Source organism: Nothobranchius furzeri, chromosome 8, assembly GCF_043380555.1.
Source record: "Nothobranchius furzeri strain GRZ-AD chromosome 8, NfurGRZ-RIMD1, whole genome shotgun sequence".
In the NCBI taxonomy this organism is placed as follows: Eukaryota; Metazoa; Chordata; class Actinopteri; order Cyprinodontiformes; family Nothobranchiidae; genus Nothobranchius; species Nothobranchius furzeri.
In genome coordinates, this window is record NC_091748.1 from 54,945,605 (window position 1) to 54,972,355 (window position 26,751).

Below are 26,751 nucleotides of genomic sequence, written 5' to 3' on the forward strand. Positions count from 1 at the left end.
GGCCCATAAAACTCACCTATTTAATTGCTGCAGCACTCACTCAAAAAAAGGACTAGAAAACATGAACAGACATTCAGGCTAATAGAATGCACTTTTTTACCAGAAGGGGGCAGAAAAGTCCAAGTTTAAAATAATGTATAGTTCTATGATAAAACCATTCTTTGATGCCTTTTACCCCTTCATGGTGTAACATTTAATTTGTCTGCTGTAAATTTTCAATCCTTTACAGCTGGGCCAATCTACTCTAATGAATTTAATTCTGCAGTTCAGTGCGTGTGTGTGTGTGTGGTGGGGTGGGGGTGCGTGTGTGTGAGAGAGAGATCACCTTAACTGCAGGGCGCTGAACTAATTATATGTACATGTTTGTTACGCAAGCATGAATTAAGTGTTAATGCACACTGAGGGCTGGATATGTGGAGTCAAATGGGTGGCCCTGTGGTGGCTGCTGCCATGGAAACATCCTGTCTGTCTCTCTCTCTGTCTCTCTGCCTGTCTGTCTATTTCTGTGTGGGGGAGAAAGCACTGAGGCCTGGGATCATGCTGCTGTAAAGTCATGTGAACATCACGCCACTCTGACAGGAAGGCACTTTTGTTGGGATAGATTTTGTCTCCAACAAAAGTACCCGATGAATGTGTTTGATGAGTTCTGTAAGGTATAGAAATGGCGTGCTGATATCTGCCTGTGGTATGTCACACAGAGTAGACAAAATTAGTAAAAGAAAAGGATATTCAGCCGCAAAAACTCATTTGGAAACACCGTTCCGTTTAAACAATTCACAAAAAGTTGGACTTGAATGACTGAATTGATGTTTTGACATATTTTACAGTTTCTTAAAAAAATATCATGATAATTTGCAGATTTTTTTCCCACGAGTTGCTTAAATCTACAATAGTAAAGGTGAAAAACTAATTAGCCTAAAACATTTTTGTCATGCTTCTTAACAACGTTCTAATACAGTGTAGCTATAAATATACTGTGGAGATTTTAAAAAACAATCTCGCATATGTCTTAAAAACCCCACCATAAACACGGTTTGGGCAAAACTAACTAATGGACCAACTGATCGTTGGTCTCGCCGAACCACCACACTTCTGCTCTTCAAATTTAGGACAATCTTCCAGGAAAAGAAAAGCATCATTTGAAGTGACGGACAACAAAAGACGTTTGGACCTAGAAAACAGTGACTGGAGTTTAGCGCTAGCTCGTTTCCTCTGTCAATGCGGGTTTCTGGTTCCAGTGGATGCAGAACCAGTGAAGAGGGACGGGTGAGTGTTCCATCACCGTGTTTGCGTTTAAAACCCATCTTCTTTGCAGATTTGCCACAAGTTTAGTCAAAGCATGAATCAAAATGTAGGACAGGATTTTGTCCTTCACCCATCCTTCTTGCTGATGAAGGACTTTTCTCTGAAACCTCCTTAATGCGCAGAGCTCAACTATTCTCCCCAAGACTGAAAGTGATTGATCTTTTTGTCACATCGACGAAAACCTTTGAAAGCTCGGATGCACACAATCCTAGACGTTTTTCAAACAAACTTCTAGTTTTTGTGCTGCAACATTTCTAGAGGCTTTCTTTTCATTTCCTTTCAGACTCTTGTTAGATCTGCTGTCAAGGACTGAGAAGGATGTGAGGTTACCATGGAAACCCTATTGAGCCATTGACAACAGCTATAACATTTACTTTAATTTTGGTTCCTTCAAATGTATTTGTGGTTTTTGTTTAGTGTCATTATTTTAATATCACCGTGTAGATTTGTTTATTTCTTCTTCGAATAATTAAGGAAAAAATCAGGCAGAGAACAGACTCGTTTGCGCTCTTTTACGCGCCTGTGCGTCAACACCAGTGGTGATTCCAGATCCAAAGGGGAGCACGGAGGAGGAGAAAGTCAGGAGGAGGGACCAGGGGTGGAGGGTGTGTGAGACTGGAGACGAGCTGGATCCTCCTGAGCGGAGAAACTGGAGAATCTGCTTCAGAGCTGTAAACTGCGCACTGAGGGGCGCAGGACCTCAGAGGAAGGAGCGCTGCGTTTCTGCTCGAAATCTTTTGATCGCTGTAGTTTCAGGAACGTCAAGCTTTCGATGTCAGCTCAGGTAGAGAGAAGAGGATCCCGGAAGAACCCGTTCTGCAGGTTATTTAGCACAACTTTCTCTTTCATGTCAATGTGAACCAACACCGATGGACTTGATGGTTACGCTCCTAAAAAAAATAAGATTCTTTCTCATGTTCAGCGAGTAATAAACGGGAAAGATGAACGACCTGATGAAGAAGAAGTTATACGTGCTGATGGATGTGCTGTGCGTTCTTGTTGGTGAGTTTTTGAACTCCATATTAATCTACGTCAGCATTTGCTGCGCTTTTATCTGTGCATGGAGTTATCAGGAGGCCACTGGTCATCTTTGTAAGTTCACTCTGCCTCATCACGACTCACAGTGGAAACGGCCTTTTAGCAAAGTTAAAGAAATGTTTAGTTTGGGAAATCTCTGTAGCTTTTGGAGAGAGTCTTGTGTCTTTATCTCTGCAGATCTCTGCAGCAGAGACTGCACGTGACCAAACAGAACCTCGGGAAGTTGGATGTTTGTTTATGGGAATATGATACGCGTGTGTGGAACCCGAATATTCACCGATGTCTGAAATATTTTGTCTGCAACTGGATCCCTCATTAATGGTTAAGCCCAGACTCAACTCAAGGTATTTAAAGGGCTAGTTTAGATCTTTTTGATGTGAGTTTCCGTTTTAAAAAGATGGACTGAACAACCTCAGTTAGGAGAAACAGGAATCATTCTCACCGGGCAGATGAGCTATTGGTCAGGGCCAGATAACGCCGGGGACACACTGGCCGCGGAAGCTGCGAAGCGCCGAGAAGCGAATCGCTCACGAAATTCGGCCGCTGCTCGCCGCTCCTCAGTTCAGATCAGACGCGCCCCAGTCGAGGCATGCTGCGGCCTTGCTGTAGTTTTTCTTTTAAACACTTGGTGTCCTCCATTTCCTCTCTGCCTTTTCTCAGCTCTTTTCCTCTACGTTTGTGTGTGTGTGTGTGTGTGTGTGTGTGTGTGTGTGTGTGTGTGTGTGTGTGTGTGTGTGTGTGTGTGTGTGTGTGTGTGTGTGTGTGTGTGTGAGAACCTATGGTATGAACCAGTTGATTCTGCCCGTTGAATCTTATGGAACCCGCAACAATTCTGCAGCTGTATCCTAGCAGTTTCTTCCGATATGGGTACGTAAACAATCATGTTTTTCGGGGGTCGTACAGCTCCTTGTGTTTCTCAACTTCCATAATTAATTTAAAGTCATCCATCTTAACTGCTTGCCTCAGACTTTCTGCCTCTCTGTCCTGTTTGCCCCGGAAAAAAGACACCCAAAACCACACACCCCTTCAAGTGATCACACACGCTCGCAAGTTCGATGTGTGTGTGTTCGTGTGTTTTTTCTGCAGTGTCTGATTACGAACACATTTGACTATTGCGGATTTTTATTTTGAAATGCTTTATTTTGTTAAATTTACCAGCCTGCCTCTTATGTCTAGGTTTGACTTCCTGCCAGAATTGACGCGATTCACCCGCGGCTCGCGAAAAAATAGAGCAGACGCCGAAATGATCGCTGCACGGCGCGGGCTGGAGCGCCGGCGCGAGGCGATTCGCGGCGCTTCGGCGGCCCATGTGGTCTGTAGAATAGCTTAACAAGGGCGCCGAATGAAGGCGGCCCCATTTTCTAGGCGCTTCCGCAGCCGGTGTGTCCCCGGCGTAAGTTTCTGCTGCCTCCTCTTTGAGCTGCCTGGCACAGATAAAGCCTGGGTTCAGACAGGGATCACACATTTAAACTAACTGAAAACACATTGTAATTTAGCTTTAATTTAATCTTTTAAAATAGTGTGATGAATAAGAATGAGACTTTGGCACGCCCTAGTGGTGATAAGTGGTTAGTGCATCTGAAAACTGACTTACAAAAATCCGCACCACCCAAAAATTATTTCACCAGCCGCCACTGGTGCTCACAGACCAACCAAAATCTTCTAAATCAGGGGTGTCAAACTCAAACTCACAAGGGGCCGAAATGAAAATCTGGGACGGAGTCGAGGGCCAAACTTAATATTTTTTTGAAAAAGTGACGGTAAATTTGCACGTTTTCTTTATCAACATGTATGCAATTTTGAACCTTTAAATTTGGAAACAAACTTATTTCTGCATTAACACTGAATGTGGAATAACCAAATTACACACGAGCAAGTCAGTTTTAAATAAAGGCATCAGTGGTATTCATTACTTGTGGTATAATCAGCATTTTTAAAATCTATTCAGGATTTATGTTTTCTTGTTTATTCATTTTTCTTATTTTTTATTCTCCTTTTTTCTCCTGTAATAAGTGTCATCGCTGCTGTGACATCTAGCTTTCCCCACTGAGGAACAATAAAGGGATTTTCTATTCTATTCATCTATCTGCAGCCTTTCCACTTCCTGTTTACTGCAGGTTAAATCTTTTCTCACGGGCCAACAACAAAATAAAAAAATCATTTTATCTTAAATGAAAATGCAACATCTCACCTGTTAACTTTCATTTTTTGGAGCAGAAAAAGAGCATAAAACCAACATATTTAAAGCTCAGTTTGCTCCGCTGGTTTACTGTGATGCTCACCTGTTCCAGCTAGATACCTGCATCATGGATCTGAGCTGAGGAGGAGACTCCTGTTGTTTTGTTCATCTTCATCATAATAATGACAAAATTAGATGACAACAGGTGCTCACATAGGTTTGTGCTGATGAACATGTCTGAGCAGCTTGACCACGTTGTTGTGTGTCGTGGAGGAAACACGACAGCAGCCACAGAGTCATGCTGGTTTGAGCGTGTCGCTGCTCGCTGGAGTTATATCAGCTCTGTCTGGAAGTTAGTTTGAAAACTTTCTCTTTCAGTCGTGAACACATTACTGAGCGGCTAGAATCTCCGTTTCTGGGCTTCAACGTCAGAAAACAGCTGAGTGAACTCGGCGCTGAGTGAGAGGAGTGTAGTTTGTCCGAGACAGCGGAGCTGCAGACACCCAACTACCTCTGACTGCCTCGGCACTGAAAAAACACAAAGGAGGGGGCGCGTCTGCTCCGTGCTGGCGCCGCAAAGCATCATGGGAGTTGTAGTCTTTGCGGTAAAATCGGCCAGTGGGCCAGTTTTAATATATTTTTGATATTTATCTCGCGGGCCACATAAAAATGCTCCGCGGGCCGCATCTGGCCGCATCTGGCCGCTATGACTCTGACCTATGTGTTCTAAATGAAGGTGCCAATGTCCAGCCAATTATTTAGTGTGACATCAAACAAGCTGATCTGGCACCCAGAGCACGTGTGGTACCCACAGCACTTTAAAATGTGACCTCTCAGCATACCTGTACTTTTTCAGGCCATTTATCAGTCGTAATCTTAAATTTACCCGGGAAAAAAATTACCGTCTGCAGGTAAACATCATCTGTCCACAGAGGCACTTCCCACACCTGTATGGCCCATCCCCAACCCAGTCCAGGATATTTTAAGCACTGGTTGAAACTAAAGGCCAAAGAAAACAAAGTTTAGCCCAAAAAAATATTTATTTTAGCACCAAAGTGATTGCCAAAAAGTCATCAGATGGAAAGCTGTCATACATTATTGAACTAAAGGATGATGCATCTTCAGGTCCTGTATCGGGTCTTTGGTGGATTATATTCCTGTTTCTTCGTAACAAAATTGCCCTCAGATGGTCAAAATCAATTTAAAACTACACAATAATGTTGGTCTGTTTAGAAGCAAAATTAGGAATGTTGTTACGTGAATCATTTCAGGACTTATCAACAGCTCAACAGCAGCGGGGTGATTTCCTAAGCCAGTCTCAGGCCCTGTCCACACGTAGCCGGGGATCTGCCAAAACGTAGATATTTTTCTACGTTTTGGCCTGTCATCCACACGAAAGCGGAGTTTTTTTCACACGAAAACGAATCTTTTTAAAAACTCCGGCCAAAGTGAAGATCTGTGTTTTTTCCGTTTTGGGTGTCTGCGTGTGGACGGACAAAACCGGAGTTTTAAGGTCCGCAACGTCACCTTCCGCGACAAAAAATGCTGACATCACGTGTGCGACCTGTGTTTACACTAGCCGACAGCATGGATGCCCTCAGAGCTGCGCTCGCTTTATCAATTGTCCAAGCGCTTTTTGCTTGTTTGTTTTTGCAAGTGGAATTACTGCTCCTTGCGGAAGACCGCAGACGAAGGACGAGGTTAAGAACGGGGGAAGTACTGCCGCCTACAGGTCTGACATGTCCTTAACAACGTATTTATCCGGGTATGTGTGGACAGAGTTTTTTTTTAAACAAGGTGGTGTGGATGCAAGTTTTTGGAGGGGCGGATATTCGTTTTTTAAAAAACCCGGCTACGTGTGGACTAGGCCTCAGTGGGAATGTGCTTGTGTGGAATGTGCCACTTTGGGTTCAAACTCTGCTTTTCTGTGTCGAAACTTCCAACTGCCTGACAGACGGGGTTGTGCAAAAGTTTTTAATCATTTCTCTTTCTCGATGATGCTTCAGGTTTTCTTTTCTTTAAACGAGATTTAATTGTTTATTCTCCATTTCCTTAAACTGTTTTATCTTCTGGAGGTGGGGGTGACGGTGTTATGACATCCACACATGTTTTGGGTCGCCCAGTTCTGGGGTTAATGTCTGGGTTGGGTTGCTTTGGTCAGTTCGGTCTGGCTTTGCAGCATCCCACCCTTTTGCATCCCTCTTACCACCCACGTCACCCCTCCAAATATTATCTTCAAGCCAACCTCAAGCTTATACGAGGTTTCCTCAGCTGGGGAATAACTGCAGGACAGAGCTAGTAATTACTCTGACCATTAACATAAACAGAGTTCAGATGGTTTCTGTCTGCTTGCTGGAACCATTTAAATTGAATTATGTATCAGACCTTTACAGATTAAATCCAGCGTTTATTGAATCATTCCAGCCACAACAGCCACAATAACAGGGTGATTCCTCTGGAGTGCCACCCCGCCCTGCCCAGGTCAAACTCACAACTACTGATGTCACACTAATAGTCGTGCCTCCTTCTTCTCTTTTCTTCACTGCAACACACCAAGCTTTAGTTAAATATTGACCAGTTGGTTCTGCCGTGAAGCTGTCAGTCACCGTGAGCTCGTTTGCGTTTTCTCTCCTGGCTCTTCTTTCATTATAATGTTTATTTCCTCCTCCTCACCTCCCATTTGTGTAATCCACACTCAGATAGGCAGTGGGTGTTGGCTCAGAGCACCAAGGCTTTAACCTCTCCCTGCCCAGCTTTAACCCACAGGTGGAGAAGTTGCAGACTGCTGCGTGACTCAGGTGCTGCCGTCAGTAAAATGAATGAGTCAACACATTCCTCCAGCGCTACACAGCTCTTTTGGAATGTACAAACCTAGTTGCAGACAAAAAAATTGCTTGTTTTTGTTGTTTTTTTTTGCAGGGCATTGCATAAAAGATAATTGCAGCTGCAGCTAGGCCGCTTTTAGATATTTGTTGTTTGTAAACCTTTTGTATGAAATTGACTGATGTGTAGAGTCTGATCTCAGATTGTTTCAGAAGGAATGAAAAATCACTCTTGACCCGAAACTAAAGAACGTTCTATAAAAGACAAAAACGATGATTTAGTCCCACCTTTTCTCTCTCATTAGACTGGGCTTTGTGTTGGTGTTGTTTGTCAGATGGTGACGCAGGGTTGGAGCGTCTCCCGGGAGCTGCTGAGCGTCTCTTGTGGCTTTGTTGGGGATGAGATTGATTGTCTCCGTGTTCTCAGTGAAGATGCGTGATGGGAATGGTTTTCCTCAGGAGAGCAGCGTCACGGAAACAGAGCCTTGAACAAACAAGCTGTGGGAAAGTATTTAGCTCTGTCAATTTTGGGAACAATCTTTCTCAAAGTAGAGATAGACCGATGTTTGAGTTGGCCGATATATTGTACACTGCTGATATACCTTTTTAGTAGTGCCAGTTTAAAGTCAGGCACACCCACGAGCAGCCTCTAAAAATAAATGCTCTAAAAGTTATTGTCAGCTGACATTTCCTTATATTCGACAGTTTTATATTTAATACTTGGTCATTTTATTGATGTGTTTATTTTTGTTTGATTTCAGCTCAAAATTAAGATTCCAGAGTTGGATAAATTCAGAGTTCAGAAATTTGCGCACCCACTGTTGCTATTCGTGACATTTTAGCATGCAAATAGGTGGAAAATGTTTAGATATTGTCCATAAAAATCGGTTAAAAAATCGGCAGCACAAATCGGCCATTGGCTGACCCCGACCTCTACACATCCACATCAGTATCGGCAATAGAAGCTAGTAATAAATTTGATTAGATTAAAAAGCATGATACTTTTTAGTTTTGGAGCCTGGCTTAAAATATCCTATCATTTTTATCTTTTTTTTTCTTTTCAAAATGCATTAAAAACTTTGATGTTGTGACTGAAGTGCCATCTGTATAAGAAGTCAGTTATCAGATGTTGATGTTCGACTTATCATGGCATGTAGGAGGAAGCACTGTGATCTTTCCATTACTGATTTCAGTCAGTGAATTCCAGGATACCAGTTGGACACACACACACGCACACGCACGCACGCACACACACACACACACACACACACACACACACACACACACACACACACACACACACACACACACGACTGTAGCAGCACTAGCTCTTTTGCCTGTCTGAATCATCAACGGCTACAGAAGGTCGTGTTGGTTTTCTCCAGACTCTCCGGTCTCCTCCCGTAGCCCATGTCGAGTAACTCCAGTGCAGCAGTATCTCCAGAAGTGTAAGTCAGTTTGGGTAAAGATAAACATGAACATCAAAAAAGGAACAGTGGTAGCTTAGTGTAGACCTTTGTTTTCCCGCTGGTTATTCCTCTGCTGTGTTAATGCAGTAATAACAGAGTAAGATGGAAGCAGATCTTTTTTGTTTGTTTAACAGATCGCATCAGTTCATGACAGGAAACAGCTGGATAATAAACACGGGAGAACAATGTCACAATAAAACCGAAGCACAACAACTGGTAGGATCCAAGGAGCATTCTGTGGGATTTAGTGCCACCTAGCTGTGATGATGCAGATTGCATCAAACTGACCACAGCTCACCTCTGGCAAACAAGAGAGAAATATTTTGGCTGAAGGTTTTATTTTCTTGTTTGTTTGTTTTTTAGATGTTCTGTGTCGCGTGTCATTTAGCTAGAAATGGAAAGGTTTTAAAATAAAAGTATCAAAACTAAATGCAAAGGAAATGTAATGATGCAAAATGACTTTGTTTGTATGCCTCCTGAGGAAAAACTCTTTTATTGGTGAATTTCTGAGTTTGCTTGTTTCATGTTTCTTTTACTGTACTCTCTGTTTCTGTCTGAATGACCAGAGCATCGCCACTACATTTGTAACTACACAGAAATCTTTATCTGCATTAGACTTATCAGATGTTATGATGGGTTTGTTAAAATACACAAAATACTTGAGAGAACCCCAATTATTTTACTTTTTTCACACTGAGCAACATCATGGTGCATCGCAGAAGTCTGAGGCCCAATCCCAATACTCGCACTGTGCCCTGTGGTCTTCAGCAAAGTGCACTTGGAGAAAGTGCGCAGTAAGGCTTCGAGTGCATAGTACACAAGTGTGCACATAATTGCCAAATTGATATAGGGAGCATTTCATCATTGACCACAAAGCATGCCAGGATGTTGGTCACTGTGATACTTAAAAATACAACTTTATTAACAACTTTCAAACAACCAACCAATTATTTGAAAAAAAAAATTACATTCACTGCTGCTTTGTCTAAAACATTCAGAGCATCAACTAATCAATCTAAAATGAACTACTTTAATTAGAAAACACATATTTTCAGAAAAAGAACATGAGACAAATGGATTGTGGGTAATACACATCACCCAAGTCCACATCGCTGCGGACTTGGGTGATGTGCGGATCAAGGGTGCAAAAGGGGCGTGATCAACTTCTTACACACTCGCACCTCTGGTCGGCATCGCGCAATGAAGGGCGCAAGGGTGTAAATGCGAGTATTGAGATTGGGCCTGAGAAGGATTCACACCACAGACCATAAGGCTCAAGAACCGCTCAAGAACCCTTTGCAGGTGTTTTGGATTCATTAGCTGATTAGAGTGTGGCACTTTGAGTCTGGAGCTGATTGTCTGAGGTTCTGAATGTGGGGTTTCATCAGCTGTAAGCCTTAATCATCACAATTATAACAAATGCATGCTTGAAATATCTGGCTTTGCATGTAAGGAGTCTCTCATATATTAGTTTCACCTTTTTAGTTGCATTACGGACAGAAATTAACTTTTGTACCATATTCTAATTTTTTGAGTTTCAGCTCTACTGTCTGCAGAATTCTTTGTAGGATTAGGTTAAAGATATTGGGTCAGATTATATATATATATATATATATATATATATATATAGATAGATAGATAGATAGATAGATAGATGACATATCTATCTATCTATCTATATATATATATATATATATATATATATATATATATATATATATATATATATATATTATACATACTCCATATTTAAAAATAGAAAAAGGTTGATTTTGGACATGATTTATTTTTGTAAGTGAATATGAGAAAAGACATATCCAGTGCTATTGTCAGGAGCACATTTAGACGTTTTTGAGAGGACTTCCCTGACTTTTAAGTCCTCTTGCAGAACTTTCTGGTACAGGTTAAAACCTGTGTGGCCCACTCCTTTGATCCCCTCCAAACCCAGACTCTTTGAAAGCTGACCCAGATTTAGCAGCTTGTCCACAACCTCGTCTCCTTCTGCTCTGCTTGAGCCTAAGCATGCGTAAGTGATGGACGGAGTGAAACAGAGGGATTACAAATAAAGAATGGGCCGCAGCAGCAGCAGCAGGATTTAGTGTGACTGGTAAAACTGGGCGTTCTTCCTGTGAACTGGAATTCCAGAGGCCAATACTGGCCAAGGTTGAAGGCTCAGCACATACCTTCCATATTAGTCAGTGTGGCTTGGTGCAAGACAGCTAGAAAGAGGGAGGGGTTAGATGTTTTTATTATTGGCAAATTTTTAAGATCTGTACCATCACCTGGTTCCGTTGACAGAACTTGTTTCTGTTGCAAGGGACGTCAGAACTATTTACAAAAACAAAAGAATGCCTTAACGTCGAGAATCGGTGGTAGAAACGATACGGTTGGGCCAAATGATTTAATGAAGAGTAAAAACAGTCGTTTTTTTAACTTGAAATGCGGGAAAGGGAGTTGGAAGCAAAAGGAAAAGATTGGCAGGAAACAAAACAGAAAGAGGAAACTGGTTCAGTGACCTTCACGCTGAAAAGGCAGGAAATGAGAGTGGAAGGAATTTGATGGAGGGACAAATGTTCCAGCTGTGACCCCGAAGGAAGGTTTTAGACCAAGTAGGGCAGCCCAGGGGCATGAGAATGACACACACACACACACACACACACACACACACACACACACACACACACACACACACACACACACACACACACACACACACACACACCACACACACACACACACACACACACACACACACACACACACACACACACACACACACACACACACACACCACACACACACACACACACACACACACACACACACACACACACACACACAAGAGTGAAAACCCAGACTATGTTTTTTTTTTCAAGTTGAGGAGAGTAATTGTCCATCTGCACGGTTCTGCAGGTGCAGTAGGTTATGTCAGAGGAAACCGCTGCAGCAACGTCCAGATGAACATGGCTTGGCAAATGGAATAATAGACGAGAGGAAGAGGACAAACGGCTAAACAGAGTGAGGATGTGACTCTCAGCCCGGCTCAGATTGTGGTCCAAATGCATAATTGCACATTTGTCAGCTAAATAAAGCTTCACTCATTGATGCGTCTACATTTACAACAGAGGGGAACGTTTTTAGAAGCAGCTGCATTGAAATGAATGAGGAAGAAAAAGTTGCAGGGAAGGATTGATTACTCTGAAAGTATAAAAAGCACATTCTTAAAGCCTCTCTGATTATGATCACTTGCTTTTCTGTCATTCTTCTTCCCTTCCTGTGTTTTTCTATTGCACTTCTATTTTGAGCGAGGTGCCGGGGAGGATGAACGTTGATTTACAGCCAGCAGAAAGAAGCCGTAGCTTTCCAAAAAGTGGTTGCAAAGCCTTTAAAATGGGCCTTCCTAAATGTGCAACAGGAAGGCTGCATCCTCCTACTTCAAACAGGCCCTATTAAAGTTTTCAGGTTGGCTTCCTGTAGATTAGCTGTCTGGAAACATTCCAAATAGAGAAAGGCATCCACCTTTAGTTCATCAAATCTGGAGTCTAAAATGAAGCTTTTGCCCCTATCCTCTGCACCTCCGTGGACATGTATTTTAAAGCTCTTTTTTTTTTTCTAGGCTAAAAATTCAGCTGTGGATGTCTGAGTTCAGCCTGAGTCCGAGACAGTCTGTCTTTAAGTGGAAGCAGCTCCTCGGAGATGTCAGTTTGGGTTGTGGGATTGTCTCGTGGTGTGCCAGAGGCTTATTTTGTGTGCTGGTCGTCTATTTCTGTCTGCGATCTGTGTATGCCTGCTTTTCAAGAGACTGGCTTGTTTGTTTCTTGCTAGATATTATCCTAGGAGGCTATACTCATGACACACTCACACACACACACACACACACACACACACACACACACACACACACACACACACACACACACACACACACACACACACACACACACACACACACACACACACACACACACACACACACACAGCTCAGGGCGTACCGATAATCCAGTCAAAACTCTTTACATCATCTTTTTATTTCATCCAAATGTTTTTTATTGACTTACAAGTAGAATTTAGACGTCAACTGAATCAACGCTTTATGAACAAACGCAGAAATGAAAATTAAAAGCTTCTTAATGAGCCCGGAGAGGATCTTTTACAGCCAGATGCCCTGACTTCACTCCATCCATAAACTGTGTGGGAAACTGGCAAAATCCATGTTTTGTTAAGAGACCTTAGTAAGTTGTACGATCCATTAGCATATGGCTTACTAGGCAAACATATATTTAAGGTATTTAGGCTCTTGTGAGCTCATTATGTAGAAAAATACAGCACGTTTTAGTTTTGGCTGTTCCTGTCTTTGAAGTTTTATATTTCTGCCACTTTGCTGTGATGAATGGCTCTGCTCCGTTGAGCATTTAAAGTAAAACTCACTCACTTCTGTAGCTTTGTGCTGACATTTACCATGCTGTAGTTGAACAAACGCCAGCCCATGCTGGCCACACTTACACAAACCTTTTAAAATTCGCTGATTTAATATCAGGTCAAACAACTGTTTCCTTCCCAGGCTAAAGTTTTAGCTTATTTACAATGTAAACACAAACATTCTCAGAGGTATTAAATAGAAATTGGTCCAGGATGACCGAAGACTATGTGGAGTAGAAACAGATTAGTTACCTTGTCCTTGTCACCTGAAATAACAACAAATACGGATTTTCCATGCAAAGCTTATGCAAGAAAAAATTGTTTTCATAGGAATGCAAATATTCAGATAGTATCTATCCAAATCACACTTTTAGGTATTTGACGTATTGGGCCATTTTTCATCGTCGTCTTCTTCCTGCGCTTATCCGGGTCCGGGTCGCGGGGGCAGCATCCCAAGTAGGGAGCTCCAGACCGTCCTCTCCCCGGTCTTCTCCACCAGCTCCTCCGGCAGGACCCCAAGGCGTTCCCAGACCAGATTGGAGATGTAACCTCTCCAACGTGTCCTGGGTCGACCCGGGGGCCTCCTGCCGGCAGGACATGCCCGAAACACCTCCCCAGGGAGGCATCCAGGAGGCATCCTGACCAGATGCCCAAACCACCTCATCTGACTCCTTTCGATCCAGAGGAGCAGCGGTTCTACTCCGAGTCCCTCCCGAATGTCCGAGCTCCTCACACTATCTCTAAGGCTGAGCCCGGCCACCCTACGGAGGAAACTCATTTCGGCCGCTTGTATCCGCGATCTTGTTCTTTCGGTCGTTACCCAAAGCTCATGACCATAGGTGAGGATTGGGAAGTAGATCGACCGGTAAATCGAGAGCCTGGCTTTCTGGCTCAGCTCCCTCTTCACCACGACAGATCGGCTCAGCGTCCGCATCACTGCAGACGCTGAAACAGGGCCATTTTTCACTCACCTTTACTTTTAACATCTGGATGCATTTAAATATTTAAATTGGGGGGGTTGCCTTTAAAAAATAATTCAAACTCTTTTAGTCCAGAGTTTATTCACAAACATGACCTAAATTATTTTAAAGGCAATTCTGTCTGATCTGATATTTATGTAGCACATTTCAAACAATGGGGCAATTCTATGTGCTTTACAAATGAATTAAATGGCATAACAATAAACAGGAGAACACAAACTAAAAATATACACAGATAAAATTATAGTTTAGAGCTAAAAGGAAAAGACAGAATTAAGGTAGAGCAATTACATCACAGATTACAGTGGAGACAACGCAGCATAAGAAACAATTCATTCAAAGGCTGATGAGTACATTAGGGCTTTAAGTTTTGTTTTGAACAACACTAGAGTTGGGGCAGATCTGAGGTTCTGGGGAAGCTGATTCCATATGTGAGCAGCATAGTAGCTAAAAGCATCTTCATCCTGTTTGGTTCTGACCCGAGGTTCTACCAGCTGATTGTTTCCTAATGATCTCAGAGCTCCTGGAAGGAGATCTGACACGTATTTTGGTCCAATGCCATTGAGTGATTTATAAACTAGTAGGAGCACTTTGAAATCTATTTTGTAGTTTACTGGTAACCAGTGTAAAGATCTAAGAACAGGAGTAATGTGCTCCATTCTCTTAATTCTTGTTAAGACTCTAGCAGCAGCATTCTGAACAAGCTGCAGTTGCTTCACAGGTTTTTTTGGAAAGACCAGTTAGGAGACCATTGCAATATTCCAGCTGACTAGAAATAAAAGCATGAATACGTTTCTCTAAGTCTGGTCTGGACATGAGACCTCGGACTCTTGATATTTAATGAAGGTGATAAAACGCTGATTTAGTTATAGCCTTAATATGTCTAGAGAAGCTCAGGTCTGAGTCAATAATAACACCAAGATTTCTAACCTGGGTCTTTGTCTTTATTCCCTTGGAGTCCAGCTGAACAACAACATCCATCCTAACCTTCTTGTTGCCAAAGACAATAACTTTAGTCTTTTCTTTGTTTAGTTGAAGGAAGTTTGACTGCAGCCAGTCGTTTACTTGCTTTAGACACTGACAGAGGGAGTCCAGTGGACGACAGTCACTAGGTGATAAGGTTAGGTAGATCTGGGTGTCATCAGCATAGCTATGATAGGCGATGTTGTTATTAAGTACGACCTGGCCCAGGGGGAGCATGTAGAGATTGAAGAGTAGCGGTCCTAGAATTGAGCCTTGGGGGACCCCACATGTCATGGTGATCAGCTTTGATTTGTGATCCCCAATAGAGACAACATAGCCCAGGCAAGGACTGTGCCTGATAGCCCCACCCAGTTTGTGAGCCTGTCGAGGAGTATGTTGTGGTCCACTGTATCAAATGCTGCACTGAGGTAGAGTATCAATAGGACAGATGCTCTACCATCATTGGCAAATAAAATTTACAGTATTCGATAGTTCGTGACATAACATGTAGTCAAAAAGATTATTCTGAACTCTTATTCCCAATTTAGAACAAATAAAAATTTCTACATCTGACCAAATTGTTTGAACGTATTCTTTGAAAGAACAACTAGAAAAAAAGTTTTATTTTGTTTTTAATACTAAATTTGTTGATAAATCCTTTGGCTGTTGCCATGTGGCGGAACAACAAAATATCTTTGCTGATATGTTTATTAGCTTATTATTTATTCATAATATCAGATTAGGTTTTATTTAACACTATTCTTTAAAATTTCACAAGAGCCTGCAGGTTTTACAGCTACACCGTTTATGTCATTGCATCATTTTTCAGAATATGTCTCCGTCCTTGGTCTGAGAAGAAATCCAGCAGCTGGAAGCGCGATGCAGGCGCTGCCACCCAAAAGCCACATCTGTAAATCCATATCAAGCTGTTCGCCTGTGGCACTTCAAACAGGAGGCTGGTTAAACACTGCAGACAGGATCGTTAATTGTGTTGTGGTTACTGAAAACACAATTTTGTGGTGTTAACTGGAAAATCAGTGGAAATTATAATCCCAGGGTTCCACGTCCCGACATGGCTGGTAGATGTGCAAACTGGGTTTTGTGTGTTTGGTGGTAATCTACGGCATGCGCGTGCCTGTCATACAGCTGTTTGCACCTGGCAGCTGCTAAAAATGAACAGCAGTCAAAACCCATCAACAGGTGTTTGCTCTGCCTGTACATGTATACATATAAATGGACTCAGGGGCTCAGAAGGTGGACTAGGTTGTCCAGTAAGTGGAGGGTTGCCAGTTTGATCCCAGTTACTCTACCTACCTTGCCTTTGTGTCTCATTGGTGTCTCATTTGCGGGCTGTCCTCTTGTTTGTCTCATCTAAGTCCAGTTCCTCTGAGGTTGGGTTGTTCTTGGAGTCAGAGTCCAGTTGTATTTATTTTATTGAGTTCTATTGTTTATGTTGTCAGCAGAGTCTCATCAGTGTTTAACTGCTGCCTTTGTCTTCTGGTTGTGAGTAAAACTAAATGTCTGCTGTTGGTTTGTTGCTAAAGAATGATCGTGTTAGTCTCGTGTAGCGTAGGAAAGGCCCAGAAACACGATCAAGTTTCTCACAAAATCTCATTGTTCCAGATACAAGAGATCAAGCCAACATATTCTGTTTCTGTTGGCTTGATCTCAAGTCTTTGTCAATAGTCATAGTATTTAGGAATAAAACTTAAATATGTTGTTTAAAGATTATTGTGTGGATAATCTTTCTTGTCAGTTAACCATGTGTTAAAGGTGTGGTTGAGTGAAAAATATTTTTTTCTTAATATTTATTTTTTCTGATTAGTTTTTCATGCAAGTTGAACATGAAAATAGTCTCCTACACCTATCTCCTGCATTAGCTTCTGGTAGAAAATAGATGGTTTGAAAATCTCACAGATTGTCATCACACTGTGAAATAACATTTATGGACTCAGCGATCGTGACTCGCAACAGGGAAAGCTGTTGTTAAGTCCAGGAAACAGCAGAGAACATCTCGACTAGTTAAGCTAACTGTTAGCATTAGCATCTTCATGGTCGAGGTCCTCCTGGCTTGTATTAGTGGTCATAAAATATCCTTGTAACAAGTCAGTGGTAGAGTTGCTGTTATCCAATCCAATCCGAGGGGACAGCTCAACTGCGATGTTGCAGACTTGGCCTGCTAAGACAGTGTTTTGTGGGCTTTTTTGTGCCCTGAATTCTGCCTACAAGGCACTGCAAATGTATTGATTAAACGAGTGATCCATACCTTTAAAAATGTGCAATAACTACTATAATAACAATAACTAGAAAATTCCTGAAGAAGTTTTAAAAGGGACCTTCCCGCTGGCAAAAGAAGCTAGAGCGACTGCCAAATCCTCAGTGCTTATCCTCTTCGACTTATCGGCTGCATTTGACACTGTCAACCAAGGCTTCCTTTTGTCCACACTCTCTACCAAGGGCATCACAGAGAAAGCACATGCCTGGTTTGAATTGTACCTCACAGGACGATCATTCAGTGTATCTTGGCTTGGACAATCCTTTACCGTGCATCATCTTGCCACAGGAGTCCCCCAGGGCTCTGTACTAGGACCTCTTCTCTTTGCCATATACACCACCTCTGTGAGGCCTGACTCGAGCTGAGCTGAACCGGAGCAAGAGTTCGGGATGTAGCGTGTTTTTAAACCCAAGCACGGAGTGACTGACGCCGGGCAGATTGACACGTGGTTTGTTCTAGGAGTCAAACCGTATAATGACTGGAGAGCACGGCGGCTCCAAAAGGTAACAAGCTGACATACTTTGAGTCGGCAGGGTGAGTAGCACGGGCTGATCTGGTCAGAACGGGCTGAGTCATCGGGTTGGATCGGGTCGGAACTCGGAGCACAGTTCGGTTAGAACGATGACTGAGTGGTTTGGCATTGAGCTGTACTTCCTTATGTAGATGTGGCGGGTGACGTGGGCCGGAAGACTGACGCTGGGAATGCTGGGTAGTGGAGTTCGGTTGGCCTGAGTGGGTGTGTGGTCCTCCCCCGGAGGATGTCGAGGGTTGTGAAGGGGGCAGCGTGACAACCTCACTGGGTGAGATCATTCGATCACATGGCTTCTCCTACCAATGCTATGCAGACGACACCCAGCTCTATCTGTCATTTCCACCGGACGACCACACTGTCTCTGCACGAATATCGAACTGTCTCTCTCTGACATATCAAAATGGATGAAATCCCACCATCTTCAACTCAACCTCTCTAAAACTGAACTACTTGTCATCCCAGCAAAACCATCCATACAGCACAATATATCAATCCAGAATGACTTCCTATCTCTGGCTCCTTCAAAGGCAGTTCGAAATCTGGGTGTTGTGATTGATGAACACCTGACCTTTTAAGATCATGTTACCTCTGTTGCTCGTTCATGCCGCTTTGTGCTGTATAACATACGAAAGATCCGACCATACCTAACACAACATGCCACCCAGCTCCTGGTGCAATCTACTGTCATCTCCCGCCTCGATTACTGCAATGCCCTTCTAACTGGTCTTCCAGCCTGTACTGTGAGACCTCTTCAAATGGTCCATAACGCAGCGGCGTGTCTGGTCTTCGATCAGCCAAATAGAGCACACGTCACCCCTCTGTTCATTGAGCTCCACTGGCTACCGCTAGCAGCACGCATCAAATTCAAATTGCTAACACTAGCATACAAAGTCCGAGATGGTACGGCTCCCATCTACCTGAATCCTCTTGCAAATGCTTACATCTCGGCCCGGCCGCTCCGGTCATCACAGGATCGTCGGCTAGCAGTGCCTACACCACGCTCAGGACAATCCAGACTCTTCTCATGCATCGTTCCACAAATGTGGAATGACCTTGCAAGCACTACCAGAACAGCGGCTTCCTTTTTCAATTTTCAGGAAACTCCTGAAGACCCTGCTCTTCAGAGAGCATCTTCTTAACTAGCACCCTCCCTGCACCTGTCCCCCCCTCTACCGTCCACTCCTTTGTTCCCTCCTCTCCATGATTGACGTCAAGTTGTTGTTATTGTTATTGTTAGCCTCAAGGGCAACATGCCGATTATCACTTGTAAGTCGCTTTGGACAAAAGCGTCTGCTAAATACATAAACATAAACATAACATAAACAAGGTAGTGGACACTGATGTTTCATTTGTGCGGGTGCATGCTCCAAATCAAGACATTATTTCCTCCGGTGAAGAAGTCTAAGATGCTACAAACCAACTTGGGACCCCCTACTGCATAAAATTGAGAAACCTGTTGATGTTCTTTGCAAATAATTTTGCCATGGTAAATCAGATCACTTAGAAAAGTAATCAAACCTCCCAATTCTTATTCTTCTTTTTCTTCTTCCCACCCTATATTATTATCGTTTCATTGTTCATTTCTTAATTCTAATTTTTGCTTATCTTTTATTTTTTCTTGTACCAAGTACTGCAGCAATTTCCTAATGTTGTGATTCTCATTCTCGCACATCTGGCAATTAAACCCTGATTCAGATTCTTCTTCATTGGTGGAACTAAATGTCATCTAAACCCCCTTCAAATGTTTTGAGAGGTTTTCATTTCAGTGCATCTTTTATTGTGAAGGCTTTTGTAAATTAAGGCTTGTCATAGGTTAGTACAGTTGAGGCTGTAAGGATACTAAAGAAGTTGGTTTGATTCACTAAGCCAAACAGCCTTGTATCTCAGCAGTTTTATCACATTCATGCACACTTATAACCTACAACTGCAGAAGGCATTTGATAAACAAGCCAACTGATAGACAGAAGGTCAGCTGACCTGAAGTAATGTGCCAGACAGAAGCAGAGGTATGTCAGATCTGTATTTCTTTCTTCACATGCAATCGTGGTTTTTTTCACTAGTGGGGTGCACCTAATTTCATTTTACCAGCCCAGCTAATGCTAATTTCCACCTACAAACTATTAATCAGAACTTCAACTTTTATTTACAATAAACATGTTGACCTCATCCGTCATATGAAATGGAATAACTGTGTTGTTGAGTATTTTCCTTTTACGCTCATATCATCCAGTCTCGCTGAAAATCTTTCGGGAATTCAGCTGCAGACATTATGTTTGAAATAATAATGGGAGCGGTGCACCACTGATTTACGCAGAAATGTAATATCATTGGCGAGCACACTTATGAAGTTGGCTCGGTGATTTTCTGTATCTGTTTTTCTTGCATTTAGTCTGCAGCTGGTTGGCATTTCCACAGGGGTCCCAAGACTGAATAGTTGATATGAGGGTGGAGAGCACATTCCTCACCAGGGCTGCAAATCACAGATTTTCATCACAATGTTTTCCTCTTTTCACACAAAAATGACATCCCAGTTGGAAGATGTGCCTCCTCTTCAAACAAACAACTATTTAAAATGAGAATTCACACAGATACATTTTCAGAAAATATGTGGAAACTCCTCGTGTTTGTGAACATGAACCCACGCTTGCTTCTGAAAAGCCCAAAGGCGGGTAAATCACTTCTGGTTTAGTCGTAGTGGGGATGAGGCTTTCCTCCTACAGGCTGCTTGGATCCGTCTCAAGTCCAACTCTGCAGGTCCGTGCCGTCGCCTGGAGGGGGGACACGGTGATGGACAGCCTGCAGAGCAGTTGTAATTTCCAGCAGCTGGAATAGATCGTGATGGTGAAAAACAGAAAGGAATCGTGAACTTGTGCATATTTTTCTTGCTACAGTGTCCGACTTTTTTCATCTTTGTGTTTTTTTTCTTTTGTAAAAGAAAACAAAAATGACATTTGCTTATCTAGATGAACTCGAACAGAAAGAACTTTGTGTACTTCTTTTTGGGTCGATGTCTCCAAACAAGTCAAGGACATCATCATTTCGTTCAGCCTCAGTTTGAAACTCTGACTTGTTTTTAGTGATCCGGACTCTACAACGTTAACAGTCTTGAATGTGTTTTGCAAAAGAATTGATGAAAAAACTATAATTCTGAGAACCATTTCCCACAGTTTGGTTTTTATTGTCTCTTGCTGACACTTATATCTTTTTGTTGTCGTTGTTGTTTTATATTTCTGGGCTTTTTTATAGTTTGAAGTCTTGCAGCAGTGGAACAGATTCCTTAGAGAAATGTTTTCACTACCAGCTCAGAGCAGGAGGTGATGTAATGTCTGAAGACTTTTAAATAAACAGGCAAATATGGTATTTTTCTAGTTTTTTTTACTGCAACCAAAACACCAGTGCTACTGATGGATGCATGCATTTCTTTTACTCATATTTCATCTTTTTCAAATATCTTGAGTCGTCCCGGCCAACCTGCTGGTTTGTTTCTGTTTCAGCGTCGCTGCCCTCCATAATTCTGACTATTGTGTCCAAACCATATCAGAGGGGGGTTTATTGTGATGACCAGAGCATCATGTACCCCCTGAAGCCAGACACCATCACCCACGGCACGCTGGCAGCCATCACCATCTCCTGCATTATTATCATTGTAAGTATCTCCATTCTTAAATTCTTTCTGAAAATAAAAGTGTGTAAACAGATAAGTGGTTTTTTTTCCCTCCTAGATCTCATCTGGAGAGGCTTACCTTGTCTACAGAAAGAGAATTTACTCAAATTCGCACTTCAATCAGTACGTTGCTGCGCTCTACAAGGTGGTGGGCACCTTCTTGTTTGGAGCCAGTGTCAGCCAGTCGCTGACCGACCTCGCCAAGTACACAATTGGCCGTCCGAGGCCTAACTTCATGGCCGTGTGTGCCCCAAAGCTCTGCTCAGGGTACATGCAGGTGATCAACTGCACGGGCAGTTTATCTGACGTCACAGAGTCAAGGTAGGAGAAGACATGTGCAATCGACAGCTACAAATCTGTGCAAAAGATGGCTCATGGCAATGTTTGACAGTTTTTATGTTTATGTTTATGTATTTAGCATATGCTTTTGTCCAAAGCGACTTACCAGTGATAATCGCCATATTGCCCTTGAGGCTAACAACAACAATAACAACAACAACATTGACATCAGTCATGGAGAGTAGGGAACAAGGAGTGGACGGTAGAGGGGGGGATGGGTGCAGGCAAGGTGCTAGTTAAGAAGATGCTCTGTGGAGAGCAGGGTATTCAGGAGTTTCTTGAAAATTGAAAAGGAAGCCGCGGCTCTGGTAGTGCTTGGAAGGTCATTCCACATTTGTGGAACGATGCATGAAAAGAGTCTGGATTGTCCTGAGCGTGGTGTAGGCACTGCTAGCCGACGATCCTGTGATGACCGGAGCGGCCGGGCCGAGATGTAAGACTTTACAAGAGGATTCAGGTAGATGGGAGCCGTACCAGCTCGGACTTTGTATGCTAGTGTTAGCAATTTGAATTTGATGCGTGCTGCTAGCGGTAGCCAGTGGAGCTCAATGAACAGAGGGGTGACGTGTGCTCTATTTGGCTGATCGAAGACCAGACGTGCCACTGCGTTCTGGACCATTTGAAGAGGTCTCACAGTACAGGCTGGAAGACCAGTTAGAAGGGCATTGCAGTAATCGAGGCGGGAGATGACAGTAGATTGCACCAGGAGCTGGGCGGCATGTTGTGTTAGGTATGGTCGGATCTTTCGTATGTTATACAGCGCAAAGCGGCATGAACGAGCAACAGAGGCAACATGATCTTTAAAGGTCAGGTGTTCATCAATCACAACACCCAGATTTCGAACTGCCTTTGAAGGAGCCAGAGATTGGAAGTCATTCTGGATTGAGATATTGTGCTGTATGGATGGTTTTGCTGGGATGACAAGTAGTTCAGTTTTAGAGAGGTTGAGTTGGAGATGGTGGGATTTCATCCATTTCTAAAGGTATGTAAATAAATAAGTATCCTGTTTGTTTCCTTTTCACAGATTGTCCTTCTACTCCGGTCATTCCTCTTTTGGAATGTACTGCATGCTCTTCCTGGCGGTAAGCACAGCTTTGAGTCTTTAAAACATTGCATCTCTGTGTGCAGTTGAAACACAAAAATCTCAGTTTGTGTCTAGCATGACAGTCTCCTGATAGGTCCATGAGAGGACAGCCTTGTGCGTTAGAAACTGTAACCAAGGGCCAGTTGTTGAGAAGAAAACACCTACAGAGCCATTTTAAGCTTGTGGACATGAAGAAGGACCAGAGAAGGGCTCAGTGGACAAATGTGATCTTGAAGCTTCTGCAGCCTTTTTTCAAAGCAGTGTTCTGTCTCGGATGAGTCAGGCAGTCGGTGTCATTTCTATGGCGACCAGTATGACCTTGGTTTCAAGATTCAGGAAGAAAGCAAAGAGCTACTCATGCAGACACCAAAAACAATTTAAACACACTTATCTAATTTTACAAATTCAGAACTTTTAGTTTAGCACATACTGCCCATTTCACAGCAATGTTGAAACATGTCCGATAAGATTATGTTTCAAAAATCCAGGGGAACTTTTATACTAAGAGGTATAAACTAGATTATGAAACATCTCTTGTAATTAATTAGAGGTGTCTCATTTTTCTTGATCAAGTGTAAAAGACGCATTTGCTTCTGATAATAGAAAATCTGAAAATAGACTGTGAAGCTCTAGGATTAGAAAAGCCTGACAGCATCATCCTGACTCACGATGGGGAAGGCTGTTGTTGGTTTAGCATCCAGGAAACGGCAGAGAGCGTCTCGGCTAGTAGAAGCTAACCGTTAGTGTTAGCGACTTCACCACACAGCAGAACTTCTCCAGGCTTATGTTAATTGTGGAGATAAAACATTTGTGTAGCAAGTCAGTGGTAGAGTCACATTTCCATTAGCCAATCAGAGGTGAGATGTCCAAATATCAGGAAAGAAGAATCCAAATCCAGCAGCCTGAAGCTGCTTTCTGCTCCAGCTGAATTCTCCATCCTCAAACAGGCTCACCTGAGCGTTTAGCCCCAGATTACGACTTACAAGGCATTCATTCCTACTAGAGACCACTCCAAATGCACTGTTAAGTGATTGAACCATATCTTTAAATGGACAAAATCAATATTAGCTAATTAGCTGCATTAGTTAAACAGATAATTCTGTTCACCATCTACTGTAAGTAATAGTACACTGATTGGTTATAACTGGTCTATACAACAACATCTGTGTCTGTTTTAGCCCTGAAACTTTAATATCCGTGTGTAAAACCCAGCTAGCCAGCAGATTTCAGCTCAAAGGACAGACAGGCGAACTCCAGCTTCTGTTGAATTACATCAATATTTAACTCTGTAATGTTTTGTTTGGCAAAAACTGCAAACAAACTAAGCTAAGCTGTGATTTCAAGCTTTGGGTCGTTTTAAGTGCGCTGCAGTGTGAAGCATGGCAGAGGGACGCAGGTGTCATGCCAGTTATCGCACCTTCAAAAGCAGCTGAGAGGAAACTTTGGGACATTTATGCTTTTGCCAGATTCATAAAACTTTTTGGCATTTAGTTCTATTTTAAAATGGAACACTCAGGAGTTTATTCACTCATACTGGAAATAAATTACTGTTTTGCCCAACACTGTTTATAGTCAATTTGGGGATTTTGAATTAGGTATGAAGTCACTTTTTTAGTTGAATCTGTTGTTTTAGGGAATTTTTTGTGTGGCCGTGTGTTTTTTGTTGTCCAGTTTTGCTAACAGCCCTTTTTTTATTTCTGTCTCCAATCACAGCTTTATGTGCAGGCCAGACTTGCGGCTAAGTGGGCCAGACTTCTCCGACCTACCATCCAGTTCTTCCTGGTGGCCTTCGCCGTATATGTGGGCTACACCCGAGTCTCTGATTACAAGCACCACTGGAGCGATGTGCTGGTGGGGCTGCTGCAGGGAGCCCTTGTTGCTGTACTCAATGTGAGTCTCTAAGACAACGACCTTCAAACCACTCCTGATCCCATCAGATGACGGTTCACACATCCACCAAAGACCTCTTTCATTTGGTATAAACTCCTCGGTTATTTAACCCTTTGATGCATGAATTATGAAATCTTCAACCATGATTTTTGTAACATTTGTTTTCATTCATCTTTAGGTGTGAATGATACAAATTTCAACAAATATTTTTAGTAAATTTTTATAATTTACAAATAATTTATTACATGTCCACCTCAGTGTACAGCGTGCATTCTGAACATACCATACCCATACCATACCGTTTTATTTATAAAGCGCATTCAACAAGGCATTACAACCAAACAAGGCGCTGTACACTAAAAATGTTAGTTAATTAAACCGGCATCAGACCGTCAAGTAGAACAGAGATAAAAGATAAAAAGGAAAAACAACAAAATTCCTAGAACTAACAGTTAAAAATCAATAAATCACAGGGAGAATATAAAAAATAAGAAAAACATTTTAAAAAGAACCCCAGTAATACGGAAGTTGATATTGTGCATTCCATTTTTAAACAATGTAGTTGTCTTTTCACAACATGAAATATGTTGGCTTGGCTTACTGAAGTACAAATGGAGGGGCTCAAATGCAATAAAGTCTTCAACAGCTGTGCTTAATAGCAAAAATAAATAAATACTAATTTTGAATACCTGTCCACTGTAGTGACCATTATGCATCAAAGGGTTAAAACACTCTGACATTTTGTCAGTTGATCTTTTTGTGAAGTGACCTCAGCCTTGTGCAATTTGAATCATCTTAACTTTTGAATCCATCGTTTTGGAAAAGCAAACATGGGTGAGACAGTCGCCAACATCAAAATTACATTTAATGGAAATCTTGCTGTTAGTGATACTCCCTTCAAAGCGCACCACCGTTTATTTTTTCATCTTTAACAGAGAGTTGGTAAAGTGTAACACGGCAGCATGAAGGGTTTGGGGTTACACTCACAAACTCAGAGCTGCCAACATGTCCATTCTCAACTTCATCCAGCTGGGCTCCTTTATTGTTCTGGCCACTTCCCTGTTTTGACTGAACCGCTGTCAGAAGTTCCCGGTGGAAACTTTGTGTGGGTTCGTGCACGTACATATGTACGTGCGTGTTTGTGTGTGTGATTAATTAGGTCCTAAGTTGACGGCTTTGGTCTTCGGTGTGCTGTAAGCCATAATAGCCCCTTCGAGGCGGGGTTTAATAGCCTACAAGGTTTGTTCCAACTCTCTGTGTGTTCCGCTCACATGTGAGTGTGAATAAGTGTGTTATTTAACATCTGTGCATAAACCTCACCAGACATGTGTAATCACAGTTTCCAGCCCTGCCCTTACATCCTCCATATCCCTTACATGTAACCCACTCTTTTTCCTGTCCTTTTTTTTTTCAGGTTCGCTTTGTGTCAGATTTTTTAAAGAAGCGTCCTCCCCGTTGCACAAAGTCGGACGCGGTCGATGGCGAGGAGTCGGGAAGGAAGCCAAACCTGCAGATCACGGACGTGGAGCACGGGAACCATTACAACTTCCGCAACAATCCTGGCACTTTGTGATGCTTGGCTGCAACCTGCAGAACCCCAAACCTGTGTGATCAGTTCCAGTGCCGGAGCTAAGACCTCTCAGTCTGCTGTGTTTCACTCAAGAGGCAAACCTGGGTCCTTCGACTCAGCAGGCTGAGTCCTATGCTGGAACTGTTACAATTTCTTAGAAATATCTCCCCTCTGGTTCTATTTGCTTAGGGAAGGAGCCGGATTCTTCAGCTTTTGGCCTGC

General features: G+C 42.5%; 1 protein-coding gene across 2 annotated transcripts; it reads left to right on the forward strand.

Annotated features, from left to right (window-relative positions):
- The first annotated feature begins 1,983 nt into the window (after positions 1-1,983).
- plpp2b (phospholipid phosphatase 2b) lies at positions 1,984-26,751 on the forward strand. Of its 2 annotated transcripts, XM_015971405.3 has the most exons (7): positions 1,984-2,127; positions 2,228-2,307; positions 21,477-21,628; positions 21,705-21,967; positions 23,010-23,067; positions 24,783-24,959; positions 26,374-26,751. In XM_015971405.3, exons 2-7 carry the CDS (start codon positions 2,247-2,249, stop codon positions 26,530-26,532), a joined length of 870 nt encoding a protein of 289 aa, XP_015826891.3. In that variant the 5' UTR covers positions 1,984-2,127; positions 2,228-2,246; the 3' UTR covers positions 26,533-26,751. The 2 variants fall into 2 exon arrangements, with proteins under 2 accessions (XP_015826891.3, XP_054608388.2); XM_054752413.2 differs by having other exon boundaries at positions 2,026-2,307.